The sequence below is a fragment of the Lagenorhynchus albirostris genome, chromosome X (genome assembly GCF_949774975.1).
Source record: "Lagenorhynchus albirostris chromosome X, mLagAlb1.1, whole genome shotgun sequence".
Classification (NCBI taxonomy): Eukaryota; Metazoa; Chordata; class Mammalia; order Artiodactyla; family Delphinidae; genus Lagenorhynchus; species Lagenorhynchus albirostris.
Window position 1 is genome coordinate 95,520,039 of NC_083116.1, and position 19,632 is coordinate 95,539,670.

Genomic DNA, 19,632 nt, shown 5'->3' on the forward strand with positions numbered 1-19,632 from the left:
CTTCTTTCAGTTGCACTTTTTAAAACAATATTTATTTATTTGTTTATGGCTGCATTGGGTCTTCATTGCTGTGTGCAGGCTTCCTCTAGTTACGGTGAGCAGGGGCTACTCTTCCTTGCAGTGCGCGGGATTCTCACTGCGGTGGCTTCTCTTGCCGTGGAGCAAAGGCTCTAGGCACGCAGGCTCAGTAGTTGTGGAGTGCAGGCTTAGTTGCTCCACGACATGTGGAATCTTCTCAGACCAGGGCTTGAACCCGTGTCCCCTGCATTGGCAGGCGGATTCTTAACCACTGGGCCACCAGGGAAGTCCTCAGTTGCACTTTTAAAATAAGTTCATTCAAAAGGCTAACCTCACATCATATGCTGACTCCTACCGGTTTTGCTTATGAAGTGTCATGTGTTCCATCCATGGCATTATCTTCCATCTGGGACCCACCCCTCACCTCCTTATGGAATATGCTGCCATTCTCAGAGATGTGCAGAATGAAACTTTGTAATATATGTGTTTCATTGCTTAGCTAGGAGTGGGTAGGTACTTGATCTGTGAATATAAAATTAAATTCTAAGAACAACTCCCCCACAAACAACTCTGAAGAAAAATTCTAACATATCCGTTGGTACTTCATCAGAAGAGAAGTTTTAGATCTGAGGATTTGAGAAAGAAAATTAAGTCGTATCTTCAACTCAGTTACTTTTTATTTTGACATCTTTATTGGAGTATAATTGCTTTACAATGGTGTGTTAGTTTCTGCTTTATAACAAAGTGAATCAGTTATACATATACATATGTTCCCATATCTCTTCCCTCTTGCATCTCGCTCCCTCCCACCCTCCCTATCCCACCCCTCTAGGTGGTCACAAAGCACCGAGCTGATCTCCCTGCGCTATGCGGCTGCTTCCCACTAGCTATCTGTTTTACGTTTGATAGTGTGTATATGTCCATGCCACTCTCTCACTTTGTCACAGCTTACCCTTCCCCCTCCCCATATCCTCAAGTCCATTCTCTAGTAGGTCTGTGTCTTTATTCCCATCTTGCCCCTAGGTTCTTCATGACCATTTTTTCCCCTTAGATTCCATATATATGTGTTAGCATACGGTATTTGTTTTTCTTTTTCTGACTTACTTCACTCTGTATGACAGACTCTAGGTCCATCCACCTCACTACAAATAACTCAATTTTGTTTCTTTTTATGGCTGAGTAATATTCCATTGTATATATGTGCCACATCTTCTTTATCCATTCATCTGTCGATGGACACCTAGGTTGCTTCCATGTCCTGGCTATTGTAAATAGACCTGCAATGAACATTTTGCTAAATGACTCTTTTTGAATTACGGTTTTCTCAGGGTATATGCCCAGTAGTGGGATTTCTGGGTCGTATGGTAGCTCTATTTTTAGTTTTTTAAGGAACCTCCATACTGTTCTCCATAGTGGCTGTATCAATTTACATTACCACCAACAGTGCAAGCGGGTTCCCTTTTCTCCACACTCTCTCCAGCATTTATTGTTTGTAGATTTTTTTATCATGGCCATTCTGACCTGTGTGAGATGATATCTCATTGTAGTTTTGATTTGCATTTCTCTAATGATTAATGTTGAGCCTCCTTTCATGTGCCTCTTGGCCATCTGTATGTCTTCTTTGGTGAGATGTCTATTTAGGTCTTCTGCCCATTTTGGGATTGGGTTGTTTGTTTTTTTGATGTTGAGCTGCATGAGCTGCCTGTAAATTTTGGAGATTAATCCTTTGTCAGTTGCTTCATTTGCAAATATTTTCTCCCATTCTGAGGGTTGTCTTTTGGTCTTGTTTCCTTTGCTGTGCAAAAGCTTTGAAGTTTCATTAGGTCCCATTTGTTTATTTTTGTTTTTATTTCCATTTCTCTAGGAGGTGGGTCAAAAAGGATCTTGCTGTGATTTATGTCATAGAGTGTTCTGCCTATGTTTTCCTCTAAGAGTTTGATAGTGTTTGGCCTTACGTTTAGGTCTTTAATCCATTTTGAGCTTATTTTTGTGTATGGTGTTAGGGAGTGTTCTAATTTCATTCTTTTACATGTAGATGTCCAGTTTTCCCAGCACCACTTATTGAAGAGGCTGTCTTTTCTCCACTGTATATTCTTGCCTCCTTTATCAAAGATAAGGTGACCATAGGTGCGTGGGTTTACCTCTGGGCTTTCTATCCTGTTCCATTGACCTATATTTCTGTCTTTGTGCCAGTACCTTACTGTCTTGATGACTGTAGCCTTGTAGTGTAGTCTGAAGTCAGGGAGCCTGGTTCCTCCAGCTCCATTTTTCATTCTCAAGATTGTTTTGGCTATTCGGGGTGTTTTGTGTTTCCATAGAAATTGTGAAATTTTTTGTTCTAGTTCTGTGAAAAATGCCAGTGGTAGTTTGATAGGGATTGCATTGAATCTGTAGATTGCTTTGGGTAGTAGAGTCATTTTCACAATGTTGATTCTTCCAATCCAAGAACATGGCATATCTCTCCATCTATTTTTTTTTTTTTTTTTTTTTTTTTTTTTTTTTGCGGTACGCGAGCCTCTCACTGTTGTGGCCTCTCCCATTGCAGAGCACAGGCTCCGAACGTGCAGGTTCAGCGGCCATGGCTCATGGGCCCAGCCACTCTGCAGCATGTGGGATCTTCCCGGACCGGGGCACGAACCCGTGTCCCCTGCATCGGCAGGCGGACTCTCAACCACTGCGCCACCAGGGAAGCCCTTTCCATCTATTTTTATCATCTTTAATTTCTTTCATCAGTGTCTTATAATTTTCTCCATACAGGTCTTTTGTCTCCTTAGATAGGTTTATTCCTAGATATTTTATTCTTTTTGTTGCAATGGTAAATGAGAGTGTTTTCTTAATTTCACTTTCAGATGTTTCATCATTAGTGTATAGGAATGCAAGAGATTTCCATACATTAATTTTGTATCCTGCTACTTTACCGAATTCATTGATTAGCTCTAGTAGTTTTCTGGTAGCATCTTTAGGATTCTCTATGTATAGGATCATGTCATCTGCAAACAGTGACAGCTTTACTTCTTTTCCGGTTTGGATTCCTTTTATTTCTTTTTCTTCTCTGATTGCTGTGGCTAAAACTTCCAAAACTATGTTGAATAAGAGTGGTGAGAGTGGGCAACCTTGTCTTGTTCCTGATCTTAGTGGAAATGGTTTCAGTTTTTCACCATTGAGGATGATGTTGGCTGTGGGTTTGTCATATATGGCCTTTATTATATTGAGGAAAGTTCCCTCTATGCCTACTTTCTGGAGGGTTTTTATCATAAATGGGTGTTGAATTTTGTCGTAAGCTTTCTCTGCATCTATTGACCATGTAGTCTTAAAAGAGTGAACTTCAGCAAATATGAAACCATCTGGGTAGTAGGGCAGTGGTGGTGGCCCTTGTGCTACCTGCCTCCTGGGGCTGGAGATTGAAGTACCCTGAAGCTTGCTGTGGATATGGGGGTCTCTCATTCCACTGTTTCTAACTGGATGGGCAAAAACTCCCATGTCTGTTTCCATCAGAGTATCGAAATATTAGTGTCAATAGGAAAGTATCACATGAAACAAAATTCCTGAAATAAAGAGAGCTAGAAATATTATATGTCCTAAATATCTTCAAAGTAGTTTTTCTTCATTCTTAATGTAATTATCAATAAACTTAAAGGAAAAAAATAAGCTACTAAGAATATGGTCATTTGTTACACAGCAATAGAAAAGTAATATAACTAGAAACAAAGCAAGGATTGTCCACTATTACCACTTATATTCAACATTGTTATGGAGGTTCTGGCCAGTGCAGTAAAGCAAGAAAAAGAAATTCAAGGCATGCAGATTGGAAAAGAAGAAGTAAAACCATATTCTCACAGAGATATAGTCTTGCATGTAAAAAATCCTAAGGACACTACAAAAAAACCTACTAGAACTAATAGGCAAGTTTAGCAAGATTGCAGGATACCAGATCAACATACAAAAATTAACTGTACTTTTATATATAAGCAATGAATAATGTGAAAATAAAATTTTTAAAATATTCACAATACCATTGAAACAGGATAAAATACTTAGTTAATTAAACAAAAGAAGTATAGGACTCATACATTGAAAACTACAACTGTTGCTGAAAGAAAGTAAGGAAGATCTAAATAAATGGAGAGAGATAAAATGTTGGATTGGAGGATTCAATATTGTTAAGATGCAAGTTTTCTTCATATTGAACTATAGATTCAATGCAGTCCTTATCAGCATCCCAGCAGAATTTTTTTAGTAGAAGTTGACAGTCTGATCCTACAATTTATATGGAAATGCCATAAACAATTTTGTAAAAAGAACAAAACTAGAGAACTGACTTCAAAGCTTGTTATAAAGCTACATTAATGAAAATAGTATGGTATTGGTGTAAGGATAGACATAAGGATCATAGCATTCAGAAATAAACCCTCATTCATGGCCAGCTGATTTTCAACAAAGGTGCCAGGGCAATTCAATGGGGAGGGGATAGTGCTTTTTTTAAACGTGGTGCAGGAACAATTGGTTATCCATATGCAAAGAAATAAACTTAGACCCTTACTTCACACCATTACACAAAGATTTCCACAAGATGGAAATTGTAAGCTTAAAACTATAAAATTTTTAGAAGAAAATATAAGGAGTAAATCTTCATTACCTTGGGTTAAGCAAAGCGTTCTAAGATACAACACAAGAGAATGCTTGAGGATGAAGAAAATATTCTAAAACTGGATTGAGGAGATGGTTGTACAGCTGTTATGAATTTACTGAAAGTCATCAAATTGTACACTTACAATGTGCAGACTGTACAGTTTATAAATGATACTCAATAAAGCTTTTAAAAGTTAAAAAATGAGGGCTTCCCTGGTGGCACAGTGGTTGAGAGTCTGCCTGCCGATGCAGGGGACATGGGTTCGTGCCCCGGTCCGGGAAGATCCCACATGCCGCGGAGCAGCTAGGCCCATGAGCCATGGCCGCTGAGCCTGCGCGTCCGGAGCCTGTGCTCCGCAATGGGAGAGGCCACAACAGTGAGAGGCCCGCGTATCGGGAAAAAAAAAAAAAAAAAGTTAAAAAATGAGAAGTAATGTATTTTTATTTTAAAAAATTTATTTTACCCTTTTTGCATTATTTTAAGGTAAAGCACTGTTGGAAGTTCCTTCCATGTGCTATGGGTTATAGTATACTGTGGATCATCCCAAAATGTCATTTGTATGACACTATGACAGCAGTTTCCAGTGTCTCCTGGCATTGTCCCCGTGTCCTAACACCAATCTGGCAAAGCCAAGCTGCCTACTCTCTGCAGTGCCCAAAGCCCACTGAAGGGATCATCCCAGTAGATTTCACAGCATCATTACACTGATTTCCCCATCTCAACATTTAGCTTTATTGCTAAGAATTTACCTTTAAAATATAGCATTTTAAAGTTCATTGACTTTAAAATGCTAAATTTGTTTTTCTCTCCCAAGAACTGTTTTATTAACCAATGTGTGGTTGTGACTTGTGAAAGAAGTCCAAATTGTCTTTTTTTTTAAAAAAAACATTATGAATTACATAATTGTACGTATTTTTCAGTAAGGGAGGGGGCATCTTTGCAAAGCAACATGTTTTAGTTTATTCTTTTAGTTCATTTCTTCTATATTCAAATGCATAGTCATTTCCCCAAATTCACACCTTCGTGGCAGATTTTATGTGACATAATTTCCACTTTTTTGGTCTCTTTACTGTGGTAAAATATACATAACATAAAATATACCACTTTAAGCATTTTTAAGTGTACCATTTGGTGGAATTAAGTACATTCACGTTGTTGTGCTACCATCACCACTATCCATCTCCAGAACTTTTTTCAGCTTCCCCAACTGAAACTGCACCCACTAAACAGCAACTCACCATTTCCTCCTCTCCTTAGCCCCTGGCAGCCACCATTCTACTTTCTGTCTCAAGGAATTTGACAACTGTAGGTTCCTCGTATAAGTGGGATCATACCTTATTTGTTCTTTTGTGACTAGCTTATTTCACCTAACATAATGTCCTCAGAGGTTCATCCATGTTGTAGTATGTATCAGGATTTCCTTCCTTTTAAAGACTGAAAAATAATCCATCTTATTTATGTACCACATTTTGTTTATCCATTCATCCAATATCAGTGTTTTATGGTAGACAGTTATATACTAGGAAAAGCCAAATTCTCCAAATAAAACTATCCAGTAGTAGGGAATTCAGCCTTAGTTTCATCCCCAGGCAGTTGCTCTATCTGGTCTCCTATGATATACATCTTTGTGAAAGGAATGTGTGATTTTCACTGAAACTATTATTAACTACAGCAGTCCCTCTCATTCCCTTATTTGTTCAGGTGAATTACTTCTTAAAACAGTGATTGGAGTTTCCTCTAAAATACCAAGAATCAGCTTGTTCCCAGTACCAGTGTTTCCCACTGAGTGCCCTTCTCTTTTTATAGCACCATAGTCAACTTTACCAGAAGGCAGAGGAATGTTCGAAAAGCCTTCCAAGTGCAGCAAGCTCTGATTCTTCTTCATGCGATTCTCAAGGAAAGGGGGGGTTCCCCCCAGAAAGGAATGTGATATGCTCAGTTGAAGAATGTTCGATGGGGTTGGCTTGCAGCATTCACATCCAAGAACATAGTTGCTTTCTTCTCTTTGTGGTCCTTCAAACATTATTTCATAAAACCACTTCTGCCAAACTGTCTTTTGTTCTCTTTTAACTTTCCACAACAGAAATTCATTTTTGCTACTTGTACAGATGCTTGTAGCTTTGCTACAGCTACTTGTACAAATGCTTGCTGTTTGTTTATACAAAATAATTCATACCCTAAGTCAAAACTTATTGAATTGCCTCAGTAACTGCATATCATATGACACACCTAATGTAAATGTTTTCTTTTAAAGGGGCAAATTAATAATAGGATATTCATTTACTGTAAATATTATTTAACTATTAATGTAGATGCTTCAGAAGATCACCTTAGGAAATGAGGTTTTAACACTTTTTAAAATTTTTAGTGGTTTTTTTTAAATGGAAAAGAAATTTATATCACAATGAAATTTCTCACACTTGGGAAAACTCTTAGATCTAGTATTCAAATGTGCCCTATTTCATAAGATTTAATTTAAAGCAAAATAAAGCCTGCCTGTATCATCTAACTGGTTGTTTTTCCTCATGCTTTCTTTTGCTTGCTCAAGAATAGGCATTATGATTTGTTTCTTACAAGGCTTCATTTTAGAGTTATTTGCCAACTGAAAAAGGCCTAGAGAACAGTCGAGCCAGGTCATCTGAGGCCAGTGTTTAAGTTTCTCAGAAAGAGCTGCCAACTGACCAGAAATCCAGCACAGTGGCCTATGTTGTTAGGCCACCGACAGTCTTCTTAGATTGAACTGGGAGGTCAAGCAGGTCTTAATTTCTTGGATTCAAAAATAAATCCCTGTAAGAGCTATGTTCTAATGGGATTGAAACAAAAGCAGCTCTGTACACAGAGAAGTAAAACCTAAACCAAACAAGGGCCTCCTTAGGGTTACTTTTGCTGTCAAGATCCAACATATTTTGCAACCCTTTCAGGAAATCTTAAAATGGCCCAGATATACTGATTTTTAATTTCCTATTTGCCGTCAGAAGAAAACTTTCGTAATGGATTTAGGTAGAGTAGTATATTACTAGGCCAGCTGAGCCCCTTCTTAAGACTTGAAAGGATATATACCCCATCATGATTTTCTAAAACTTGATCTAAGCTAGCATTTCACTGCTATACTCTTAGGTTAACGCTTTCCTGGGACGTCTAACCGAACGGCTTCCAGAAACATTCTTATTGGCCACTAAGTACAGTATACAGTCCATCGGATATCCATTTCTAACTCGCGTTACCCAGTATGAACTGGGCCATAGTATTGGTAGCAGCCCTGAACCTTTCTCTAGGAAAAATCTAAATTCCAAGTTGAGACTCCTGCTACTTTATTATCATCACTAGATTTGTGAATTTGATATACTTCTTTTTTAGGTGAGAAACAAATTTAGTTTAAGATTTATAAAATTTAGCTATTTCCATGTTTTCTGAACTTTTAGAGGGAAAGTTAGCACATAGTACAAATTGTAAAGGATAATGTACAAATAATGAAAGTACACTCTTCAAATGAATGGAGTACATTATCTCCATTCAGATGGAGAGTCATCTGCGTGACTAATGTTTGAGTGCTTTCTTCAATTATTTTAATTGAATTGATTTTTAGAAATTTTACAGAATATAAATTTTTAGGCAAAACAATTTTTAGCGCTGATAGAATAGGCACTTTTTATCCTGTAAGAGAATGATGCCCTAGGTGATTTAATTTCTTTTTCTAAATCATAATATCCCAATGGTGCATAATAGTTCTTAGATTTGTAAGATTGGACAGGTTATATAAGTTCTTCTCAAAGTTTAATTATAGTTCCTTAAATATTTAAAAATGCCATTTTAAATTTTGTAGTGTGTTTTTTTCACACTTAATGTTTCCCATCACACAGTCTTTAAACCACTGTTAAATATACTGCTCTTTTCCAAGTTTGGAGTATGTCATTTTTTTTAATTGAAGTATAGTTGCCATATAATATTATATGTTATAGGTATACAATTAGTGATTCACAATTCTTAAAGGTTATACTCCATAGTTATTATAAAGTACTGCCTATATTCCCTGTGTTGTACAATATGTCCTTATAGCTTATTTGTACCTCTTAATCATCTTCCCCTATATTGCCCCTCTCCCCCTTCCCTCTCCCCACTGGTAATCACCAGTTTCTCCTCTATCTCTGTGTGTCTATTTCTTTTTTGTTATATTCACTAGTTTGTTTTACTTTTTATTTTATTTTTATTTATTTATTTATTTATTTATTTATTTATGTTTGGCTGCGTCGGGTCTTTGTTGCTGCCTGCGGGCTTTCTCTAGTTGCGGCGAGTGGGGTCTACTTTTCATTGCGGTGCGTGGACTTCTCACTGCTGTGGCTTCTCTCGTTGCGGAGCACGGGCTCTAGAGCGCAGGCTCAGTAGTTGTGGCACACGGGCTTAGTTGCTCCGCATCATGTGGGATCTTCCCAGACCAGGGCTTGAACCCGTGTCCCCTGCATTTGCAGGTGGATTCATAACCACTGCGCCACCTGGGAAGCCCCTGTTTTATTTTTTAGATTCCACCTATAAGTGATATCATACAGTATTTGTCTTTCTCTGACTTATTTCACTTAGCATAATGCCCTCCATTTCCATCCATGTTGCTGCTATGAATATTGGGGTGCATGTAGCTTTTCCAATGAGTGTTTTTGTTTCTTTTAGATATATACCCAGGAATGGAATTGTTGGGTCATGTCATATGGTAGTTGTTATTTTTAGTTTTTTGAGAAACCTCCATACTGTTTTCCACAGTGGCTGCACCAATTTACATCCCCACCAACGGTATATGAGGGTTCCCTTTTCTCCACATCCTCGCCAACACTTGTTATTTCTTATCTTTTTGATGACAGCCATTCTGACAGGTGTGAGGTGATACCTCATTGTGGTTCTTATTTGCATTTCCCTGATGATTAGTGATTCTGAGTATCTTTTCGTGTGCCGTTGGTCGTCTGCATTCCCTCTTTGGAAAAATGAAATGTCTATTCAGTTCTTCTGCCCATTTTTTAATTGAGTTGTGTTTTTGTTTGTTTGTTTGCTTGCTTTTGCTGTTGAATTGTGTGAGCTATTTATAAATGTTGGATATTAGCCCCTTATCAGTCATATCATTTGCAAATATTTTATCCCATTCAGTAGGTTGTCTTTTCATTTTGTGACTATGTCATGTTTAATGACACTAAAGATTGTTGAAAGGGCATTTCTGTATTTTTACCCTAAAGACAGTAAGTTTATATATAAGCTTGAGCAGGAAAGATAGATTTTTAGATCTCAAAAGATTTTCTCTGATCTGTGGCTTCAGAAAACTGGCTCCAGTGCAGTAGTTGAATATCAGTTCCTTATATTTTAGTATTAAATCACCTTTCCCTAACATTTTTCCAGATTTCAAATGTATTTTTTAAAATACTGTTGGATATCAATAGCTGATCTGCTGGGTTCACTGAAAAGATGTGATACTGGAACTTTGTTCCTAATCACCCAGCTTCTTCACAGCAACTGTAAGGAAATTCACGATAGTCTATGTTTCCAGAGCAAGTCATTTCAATTCCCATTATTGTTGTGCAATATAAACTTGTGAACACTGTTATTATCTTTTACTAGGATCACAGACACATTTCATTACATACTTTGCAGCTAAATTTTTATGTAATGAGCACCTAACATTACAAATGTCACAAAACTCCCAGAATCCATCAACTTATTTTAGATAGAGTTTAAACAGTCTCTCTAGCAGTAAATATATATTTTTTTTTTTTTTTTTTTTTTTTTTTTTGCGGTACGCGGGCCTCTCACCGTTGTGGTCTCTCCCATCGCGGAGCACAGGCTCCGGACACCCAGGCTCAGCGGCCATGGCTCACGGGCCCAGCGGCCCCGCGGCACGTGGGATCTTCCTGGACCGGGGCATGAACCCGCGTCCCCTGCATCGGCAGGCGGACTCTGCGCCACCAATGGAAGCCCGCAGCTAAATATTTGACTCTTGAAAACTTTAATTCTTTTCCAGCAGGGAGCTTCTTTGGTATCTTTGATTTAGGTGGTAAGATGATGGTTGTTAATATACTTCTGTGTTCCCAGCAACTGTACAAACCCATTCATTATTTGGCTCATGTCTGTAGCCTAGTTGCAAAAGTTATAATCTTTCTCAACTACGTACATTCTGGTCCTTAGATTTGGTTTTCTCTGTGCTAGGAAGTTAGTGGGACACATAACCCAGTGATAGTAATTTTATAGGTTCTCCACCAACTACTCCGTTTTAAATGTTGATATTGCTAAGTGCTGCATATAAACTATGAGCAAAACAAAGATTTCTATTTGAGGATAAAAATCAGAAGAAAGTGAGGTACGATGGAGTATGGTAAAAAAAAAAAGAAACTTGATTTAGTGTTTTGAATGTAAATAAAAAATGACATTAACTTGTTAACTTATGTTTAAAAGTACAATCTCAGGAGAGTTCAGTTTAATATTACCACCAACTTTATTCTGCTTTATTTAAAACAACCCATCCCAAATATAGAATGTGGCCTTTTAACAGAACTGTGCTTTTCTACTCCTTAAGACAGAAAGATTAAGCATGTCCATGTAGCCGTGTGGAGTCATATCTGACCCAGCGCCAGAGACTGGCAGTGAGCAGGCCTGTCTGTGAGTGAGACAGCGTGAAAGAGTCTGTTCCCCTTGCAGCTGTTCACATTTCCTCGTTTTGCCTTGGGCTCTGTGTGTGTGTGTGTGTGTGTGTGTGTGTGTGTGTGTTTTAATAAAAAGTGCTGAACTTGGGTAACTATAATTTCATTAGAAAGAGAAAACAAACAGTAATACAGTCATTCTTGTTTTCTCTCCAGGAATGATTTATTAACAGTCTTCCCTCCCTTTACCTCACCCTCTACACCTCAGCTTTACAAATACACTTGAAATCTTCAGATGGCAGGAAAGCAAACAACAAGCGGAAATATATTGTCATTTCAGTTCGCCTTGAATTTGAGCTTCTAGAGCAAGTGTTGGCAACTACAGCTGTCAGGTCAAATCCAGCCAGCTACTTGCTTTTGTAAATAAAGTTTTATTGGAACCCAGCCATGCCCATTCATTTATGGACTATTAATGGCTGCCTTCACATACATAGCAAGGTTGAGTGGCTGTGACAGAGTCCATATGGCCCACAAAGCCTGAAATGTTTATCATCTAGCCAGGCAAGGATTAGGATTCTAACATTCTTTAATAGGGCAAGGCTTGTAGTTGATTGCCTAATGTCTTTCAAATCACATTTAAGGACTTCCCTGGTGGCACAGTGGTTTAGAATCTGCCTGCCAATGCAGGGGACATGGGTTCAAGCCCTGGTCCGGGAAGATCCCACATGCCACGGAGCAACTAAGCCCACGTGCCACAACTACTGAGCCTGCACTCTAGAGCCCACGAGCCACAATCACTGAGCCCACGAGCCACAGCTACTGCAGCCCGCGTGCCTAGAGCCCATGCTCCGCAACCAGAGAAGCCACTGCAGTGAGAAGCCCGCACACCGCAACGGAGTAGCCCCTGCTCGCCACAACTAGAGAAAAGCCCATGCACAGCAATGGAGGCCCAACGCAGCCAAAAATAAATAAATTCATTTATTTTTTTTTAAATCACATTTAGTTAGTTTTTTTCCCTACAGCCTATAAATGGCATTTTCTACAGTTCTTTTCCCGAATATTTGCTGAAGGTGTATCCCTGGCATGAGACCATGTTACTGAATTCTAATACAAGCCAAGGTACTCTGGTATGAGAGAAAGGACAGCACGTATCAGGAAGCCAGTCTAGTCCCTCCTACTCTGGCTGCAGGACCCCGAGTGCATCCCTTCATGTCACTGGTCATCAGCTCTCTCCTTCTTAAAGTGGAGGAATTGAATCATGTTGATATCTAAGATCTCTTTTACCTTGAAAATTTTTTGAAGTCAGACTTGAAACATAGGGGAAAAAAGAATTAAATGTGGTCAAACTGTATTTATTAATTTTGAGGGAAAGTTTTTAACTGTGCAAGCAGGACAGAAGATACTGTGAAACCTGGTTCCTAAAGAAACAAGGTAAAATAAGTATTCCTACTCTGTTTATTTTTATATTACTCTGATTTTTAAAAAATATATCTATTTACAGTTCCTGTGCACCATTTAAATACTCATTTTTTTTAAGAAACATTTATTAAACATCTACTATGTACTCAGCCTCATGCTACGTGCCGTTACTGAATGTCAAAGGACTCAAGAGTCTGATCATGGAAAAGAGAAAGAACCACTTAAACAGCATGTTCTGTACTCGTGTCCCTCAGGCAGCCAGTGCCCAGTGCTGTTAATGCCCGGGGTGTGGCAGGTATCCAGATGTTGTCTCTGTCCTGGGTTGCTCCTGCATCATCATGTACTCTGCAGCTGGCCTCAGCAGCACTCTCAGCTCCTGCCTTCAGCTGTGACCCCACGGCCACTCCTGGGTCCCCTTGCTCTGTGCAGACAACCCTCTTGGTCAGGGTTCCGCCAAGATGGCTCCAGCCAGGTTACATTCTGAGGCAGCTCCTTGACTCATGGGAAACACACAGTCTTGCCATAAAATACACTCCAAGTGTGGGCTGCCCTGCTGTTGGCCTCCCACCCTGCCATCAACCAGGAAAGAGGCTCTTTTCACTTGAGACCCCAAACGCCACATGTCAAGCCACTCCGAAGACTCTCACACAGCGCTCTTCTGGGTGCACCAAGATGGACCTTGTAAATTGCTGCAACTCAGCAAGCATCCCTGCAGAGCATGAGACAGTGAGCTCTCCTTGCTGGCACCTCTGCTTTGTGTACATGGGTCTTTTGGAGCATCTACCATCCTTCACTTTGCATGAGGGAAGAAGCAACTCCCTTTCCTTTCCTCCCCAACAGGAAGGAGAAGGGAAAATCAAATGCTTCCTTGCCTCAGTCCTTTAGCTTCTACAGATTCCAAGCATCTGTCACTATAGGCAGAATGGGGTGCTAGGGTGAGCATGGAAGGACCATTTTAGCTACCTTTCAGCAAGCCCTGGAAGGATGGTCTGGCAGCTTCCTAGCAGACCACTTACTTCCTATTGGCCTTAGCTCTGGGCTTTAGCTGAAAGTCCAAGACAGCAGGCCAAGTCCCAAAGTCACATCATTCTAATAATTCTTTGTATATGATAGAAGGGGGACGGGCAATAAACGGTGGTAAAGGAGGAGAAACTGCAGCCTTCCTTTGTTCTCAAAACTCAACCACCTCTCACTTGCCTCCAGACCTTGGGAAAACTCCACCTGAATTTGAACTTTGAGTCCTGAATAGCATCTCCTAGGCAGCATAGAATATGAAGATGACCCATAAGAATGAGAAGTTGAAAAGCTGCATACTCCTGACGACTGTTTTAAAACAATTAAATGTTACATTGCATTCAAAATTTCCTCTGTTGATGACTTCTTATTTACATACTTTGCCATATCTCTCAAACAGTTTGTATTTGTTATGGGTATCCCTAAAATATTTTGAATCCCTAAGGCAAAGATAGAGTCACAGAAATAGGGGGCAGGGGAATGAAGGTTGGCATGTCATGCATACACATCCAGATAGTCCCCAACTTGGGACTGCTCACTGAGATATTTCCTAGTTGATATTGCTGGGGACCAAAGTACTCTCAGGTCCTCAGGGGGATCAAGCTGGCATATGTTCCTGGGCCTTTGGTTATACATGTCTTTGGAATTTGTGACTTCTTTGAGCATAGCAACTATCATCTTTTTCCTCTCCATAACCCCAGTGAATAGAACCCACTGCCTAGTACATGGTAGGACCTCAGTAAATATTAGATGGATATATGGGTCAACAAGGGGTCACTTCTTCCCACTGATGGTGAAAGTAAGCCCCTTCCCTGTCCCTTCCTGCCTCAGTTCTTAATTACTCTTTTGGTTAATGAGCAGGCAGTTGAAATTCACCATCTATTCTTAACCACATGGACACCATCCACTCCATCCAATGCCTGCCTTGACCGCTCCAGTCCTGCACTTTCCTAGGAGTTGGAGGGGCAGAGCCCAGTGTCCCCACCTCAAGCAGAAGGTCCCTTCATTTAATTCCTTCCTACTGTATCTGCCTTTCATATTAAGCATCTCACCTCCCCCTCATCCCACCACTAGTTCCACTGAACTTTGGGTGAATGTGTGATTAGTTGGATCGGGCAAAACCAAAGGAGCAGAGGGAAATTTGGTCTGAGCACTTTCCTTGGATCAGGGCCTTATCTGCATGCCACCTGTGAAGTTGTTGTAAAGCTAGAACGTTAGTTCTCACTTTGCTACTCCCTGCCTTAGTTTCCTCATCTGTAAAGTGGGAGTAGTAGGGATATCAACATTACAAGGTTGTCTGAGGTTAAATGAGGGAATATATATTAAGAACTCTGACTAGTAACTAGCATCCACTAAGTGCTCAATAAAAGTAACAATTATCATTGTTGTTAGTATTTGTACTACTACCACTATTCTCAAAAGTTGGTACTGGGCATAAGATTTACAAATATCTAAGGAGTTTATTAAAGCACAGATTTCTGGATCCCCATTTCAAATTCTGATTCAGTAGATCTGCAGTGGGGCCCAGAAATCTGTACATTTAAGTAACTACTCCAGCTGATTCTGCTACAAGTCCTCAAGAAACCACACTGATATAAGACCTAGGGAACCGTACTTGGCATCATAAGACCAAGCCAAAAATAAAAGGTCTCTAGTAATAGAGTGAGAGCAATTCTGGGAGCTTGGAATTTTTGTTGCTTTGTGAGTTAAAACTAATGTGCATTTATTAAATGTTTAAATAGAAGCTAATCCTAATCATGGTTGAAAATTTTGAAAGTAGCATTAGTAATAGTCCTTGTTCAAGAAAAAGGCAAAACTTTTTGTGGTGAAATTAGGCATTATAAAGACATTATAAATGATAGTGCCGTCAACTTGTAAAGCCTCAAATTAAATTTGCTTTCTTTTTCCCAAACAGCATTTCAGAGTTTTAAAAATCTTTTTAATTATCCATGTAGGTTTTTTATTTTGTTTGATTATTAATATTATGACATGTCAGGTGATGGCTATATCTATTTTTTAAGTGTTAGGTATTTTAATTGTGTTTTTTTAACTTATGATTCCTTACTTTTGGGGGGTTGGGTTTTTCCCCCTCCTACTTTTTATTGCATGTGTACAGTATTTCATTTATCTCTATAGACTAGTCTGGGAACCTACACTGCATATACCATTATTTCTATGGAAAAATATATTCGGTGGTTCCAAATGTCAAAATTTACAATCTTTAGAGATGGAAGTCATTCAGAGGATGGAGACTGCCCATGTGTATTCTACAGGGATTCGAGCAAACTTTTATAAACAAGCCACATATCACTAGTTCCCTAAGTGTTAATATAATATTTTAAATAGAGCGAGTTTTACTAGCCTACTTATACTATTTATTTAACCTCTAATTTAGTAGTACTTTCTTAATGCCGCCATTTTAAAATGGTCACTGCTGTATCTTCACATTGCTATCATTAGGCTTTATTTATTTATTTGTCTGCCTATTAATCACTAGGAATTTTTATGTATGGTGTGGCCCAAACATTTACAAGTCATAAAGCTTTATTCTGCATCAGTATAAACAAGTGTAACTGTAATCTGAAGAATATTATGGTATGTGACCTCTCCACTAGCACTGCTGTGCATAGTAGGGAAGGAAAAAAGAACAGAACCAAAACCAACCCCCAAAACCCCCCACTTATTTTAGAGAAGTTAGGAAATAGAAGTGGCTGGCTAGCCAAGACCATTTTAAACTTTTCACTTTTCAAAGCAGACTGCTGAATGAGATGTTTTGTCTGAAGTAGAAATTAATACTTTAATTGCACTTCTACACTACAGAGATTTTTCTCTAAAGAATTTTCTTCAGAAAGTTAAATTTTGGATCATTTAGATTTGCGGAGTTTTTAAAGTATAGACTCTTTTCAGCTTCTTCCCATACTCTGTGAATTTACAAATTAAAAAGGAAAAAGGTTTATGTCCTTGATTTCTTGCTGAAGGATGCCAGCACTGATACTATTAATGAACAGCCCTAGTAAAACAAGTATAAACCTTTCGTGAGAGCATTCCTTCCTAGAAGGAGTTGGGTTTACCCTCTCCCAAGATTTAGATTGCTGTGAAAATTCCTTCAGATGTGTCTTGGCCAGAAAGCATTCTTTCATTTTACTCTGTATTCATCTTATTAAATGTTGCTTCTATCAGAGGGAAAAAATTCTGTGATTACTGAAATATTGATGATTTTTAAAAAGATACGCATAGCACTCATCCCAACAAGTTTCATTTGAATGAATAAGACATTAACAAGAAGATCCCACTAAAATCATCAGCCTGCCTCTTTAAGGGGAAAATATTGTTTAGTGAAATAATAAATATGAAGCTCTGAATTTATCAAAGAATTATGAATGTTGATTGGATTTTCTCCTTTGCTTTTAGCTATATGACAAAATTAACACAAAATCTTCACCGCAAATCAGGAATCCTCCGAGTGATGCAGTACAGAGAGCCAAAGAGGTAAGCGATATATATTTTGTCAATGTATTTGGGTGTCATATTTGGTATGAAAACGTTTCTGCTGCACAGTAAGAGGCAGCTTCCCTGAAGTCACAGTTAGACCATTATACTCAGATTTAGTATTTCTAAGTTTATCACTGAGCATTTACATACAGAAAAGAAAAAAAAATCTCGGCAGCAACATTGCCTAGATTTCTAGTTCTGGTATGTAAACTTGAACAATTTTACTTCTCTTTTTTAAAAAAAAGAAAAAGTTATTTTACCACTCTTGGTGGAAATCGACATGCTATGAAAGTTTGAGTTGCTTTTTTAAGGTGGTAATTTTTGAAAGTTAATTGAATGTTTATAACAACTAAGTTCAGAGAGAAGTCATTTTTATAAATTACTGGTTAGTGTACATCTTTCACAAAATTTTAACTTTTTTATTATAGAAACATCACACTGCAGAAAGTTTGGAAAGTAAAAAGTCATCTATAATCCCATCACCCTAACACAGTAATTTTCATTTTTGCATATCCTTTTCTAATCACTATCCATTTACATATAAATTTTTATGTGTTACAATCAAAATATATCTTTCTTTTAACCTAACCTAATATAATAAGCATTTTTCCATGTTTCTGCTAGGTCTTCGTAAATAAGTTCTCATGATGGCATAATTTTTCTCTGCTGTTACTAAATTATAATGAATTATAAATGCCTCCACTGTTAGATACCTAGTGGGTTTTTTTTAATCACTTTTTGATATCATAAAAGTCTTTATACAAATAAATATTTTCCTTTGAAAAGATATTTTATTTTTATTTATTTATTTATTTATTCATTTATTTATTTTTGGCTGTGTTGGGTCTTCGTTGCTGTGCGGGCTTTCTCTAGTTGCGGTGAGCGGGGGCTACTCTTCGTTGCAGTGCGCGGGCTTCTCATTGCAGTGGCTTCTCTTGTTGCGGAGCATGGGCTGTAGGCAGATGAGCTTCAGTAGTTGTGGCTTGTGGGCTTCAGTAGTTGTGGCTCGCAGGCTTCAGTAGTTGTGGCTCGCAGGCTCTAGAGTGCAGGCTCAGTAGTTGTAGCGCACGAGCTTAGTTGCTTCACGGCATGTGGTGTCTTCCTGGCCCAGGGCTCGAACCTGTGTTCCCTGCATTGGCAGATGGATTCTTTTTTTTTTCTTTTTTTTTTTTTTTTTTTTTTGCGGGACGCGCAGGCTCAGCGGCACATGGCTCACGGACCCAGCCGCTCCGCGGCATGTGGGATCTTCCTGGACCGGGGCACGAACCCGCGTCCCCTGCATCGGCAGGCGGACTCTCAACCACTGCGCCACCAGGGAAGCCCGGCAGATGGATTCTTAACCACTGAGCCACCAGCGAAGCCCAGAAAAATATTTTATAAAGTAAAATTACTAAGTGAAAGAATATGAAAGACATAATTCCTTCCCTATCAGATTTTAAACACAAGACCTGTACTGGAAAATATATATTCACTGAGAACCAAGTCCAAGGTTGTGGAAGCCGCTAGGCCTGCCCACCTGGTCAGGGCAGCAGTCAGGAGAGGTTCTGTCTGCATTAGAGACCACACCTCAGTGTTTAAAATCATAGGCTGTGAGAGTAGCAGGGGACCAGAGAGAGTATATTGTTTCATCTTTTGTTTCACTGGTTTAGAAACTCAAAGCAGAAAATACACCAAAGGAGAATTGGCTTATCATCATTAAACAATATGAATTAACAGCATAACCAGCACTTGTTAAGAGTACATTTTTCTAATTGGGGTATAGTTGTTTTACAGGAGTACATTTAGATAAGAAGGAAACCTTATAGTTTTTGTTTGTTTGTTTGTTCTTCTCTGAGGAGGTGGTTGAGTAGCACTGGCTGAGATCTAAGCCTTAGGCTAAGTGACCTCAAAACATTCCTTCCTGGCCAGAATTAAGATTCTCAAAGGCAAGTCAAGAGATTCCTACTCGGTACATGACTTGCGTACCCCTGACATCCAATCCTGCTGAAGCAATCCTCGATTGGCTCAATTTTTAGGATTGAGAGCAATGTGTATAACCACTCTGAGTCCAACTATGTACACTTGGAACTGTAGTAGTATGTTTACTCTGAAAAGGAACAGAAGCCTTCCCCTGGGCTCATGTCACATAATCAAATTTTAAATGGGTAAACTCCATCCTAGTGGTAAGGGATAACTTTTGAAGAACAATTTCATTTGAAAACAACCGTTTAAACCTATATAGAGAAAATGTTAACAACTAATTCGTGAAGAAAATGTGAGTGAAAAGAGAAAAGTTTTTGATTGTGTGTCTTATTTTTAAATTATTCTCTTGGGTTCCCTGGCAATTAATTCTAGGAACCATTGCCGAGATGTGGTGAATGTGAGGAGATGAGTGTGGAGAATCACATTGATTCTCTCAGGCTACAAGGAAAAGTACTCAAGTGTTTTCTCTTCTTTAAATTGTTTTTA

General features: G+C 38.8%; 1 protein-coding gene across 12 annotated transcripts in view; it reads left to right on the forward strand.

Annotated features, from left to right (window-relative positions):
- CASK (calcium/calmodulin dependent serine protein kinase) overlaps positions 1-19,632 on the forward strand; it is a 387,591-nt gene that overhangs the window by 301,634 nt on the left and 66,325 nt on the right. For all 12 annotated transcript variants that reach the window (XM_060137166.1, XM_060137172.1, XM_060137168.1 and 9 more), the window contains exon 12: positions 17,104-17,181. In XM_060137166.1, coding sequence (XP_059993149.1) covers positions 17,104-17,181 — 78 coding nt within the window. The remainder of the gene's footprint in view (positions 1-17,103; positions 17,182-19,632) is intronic.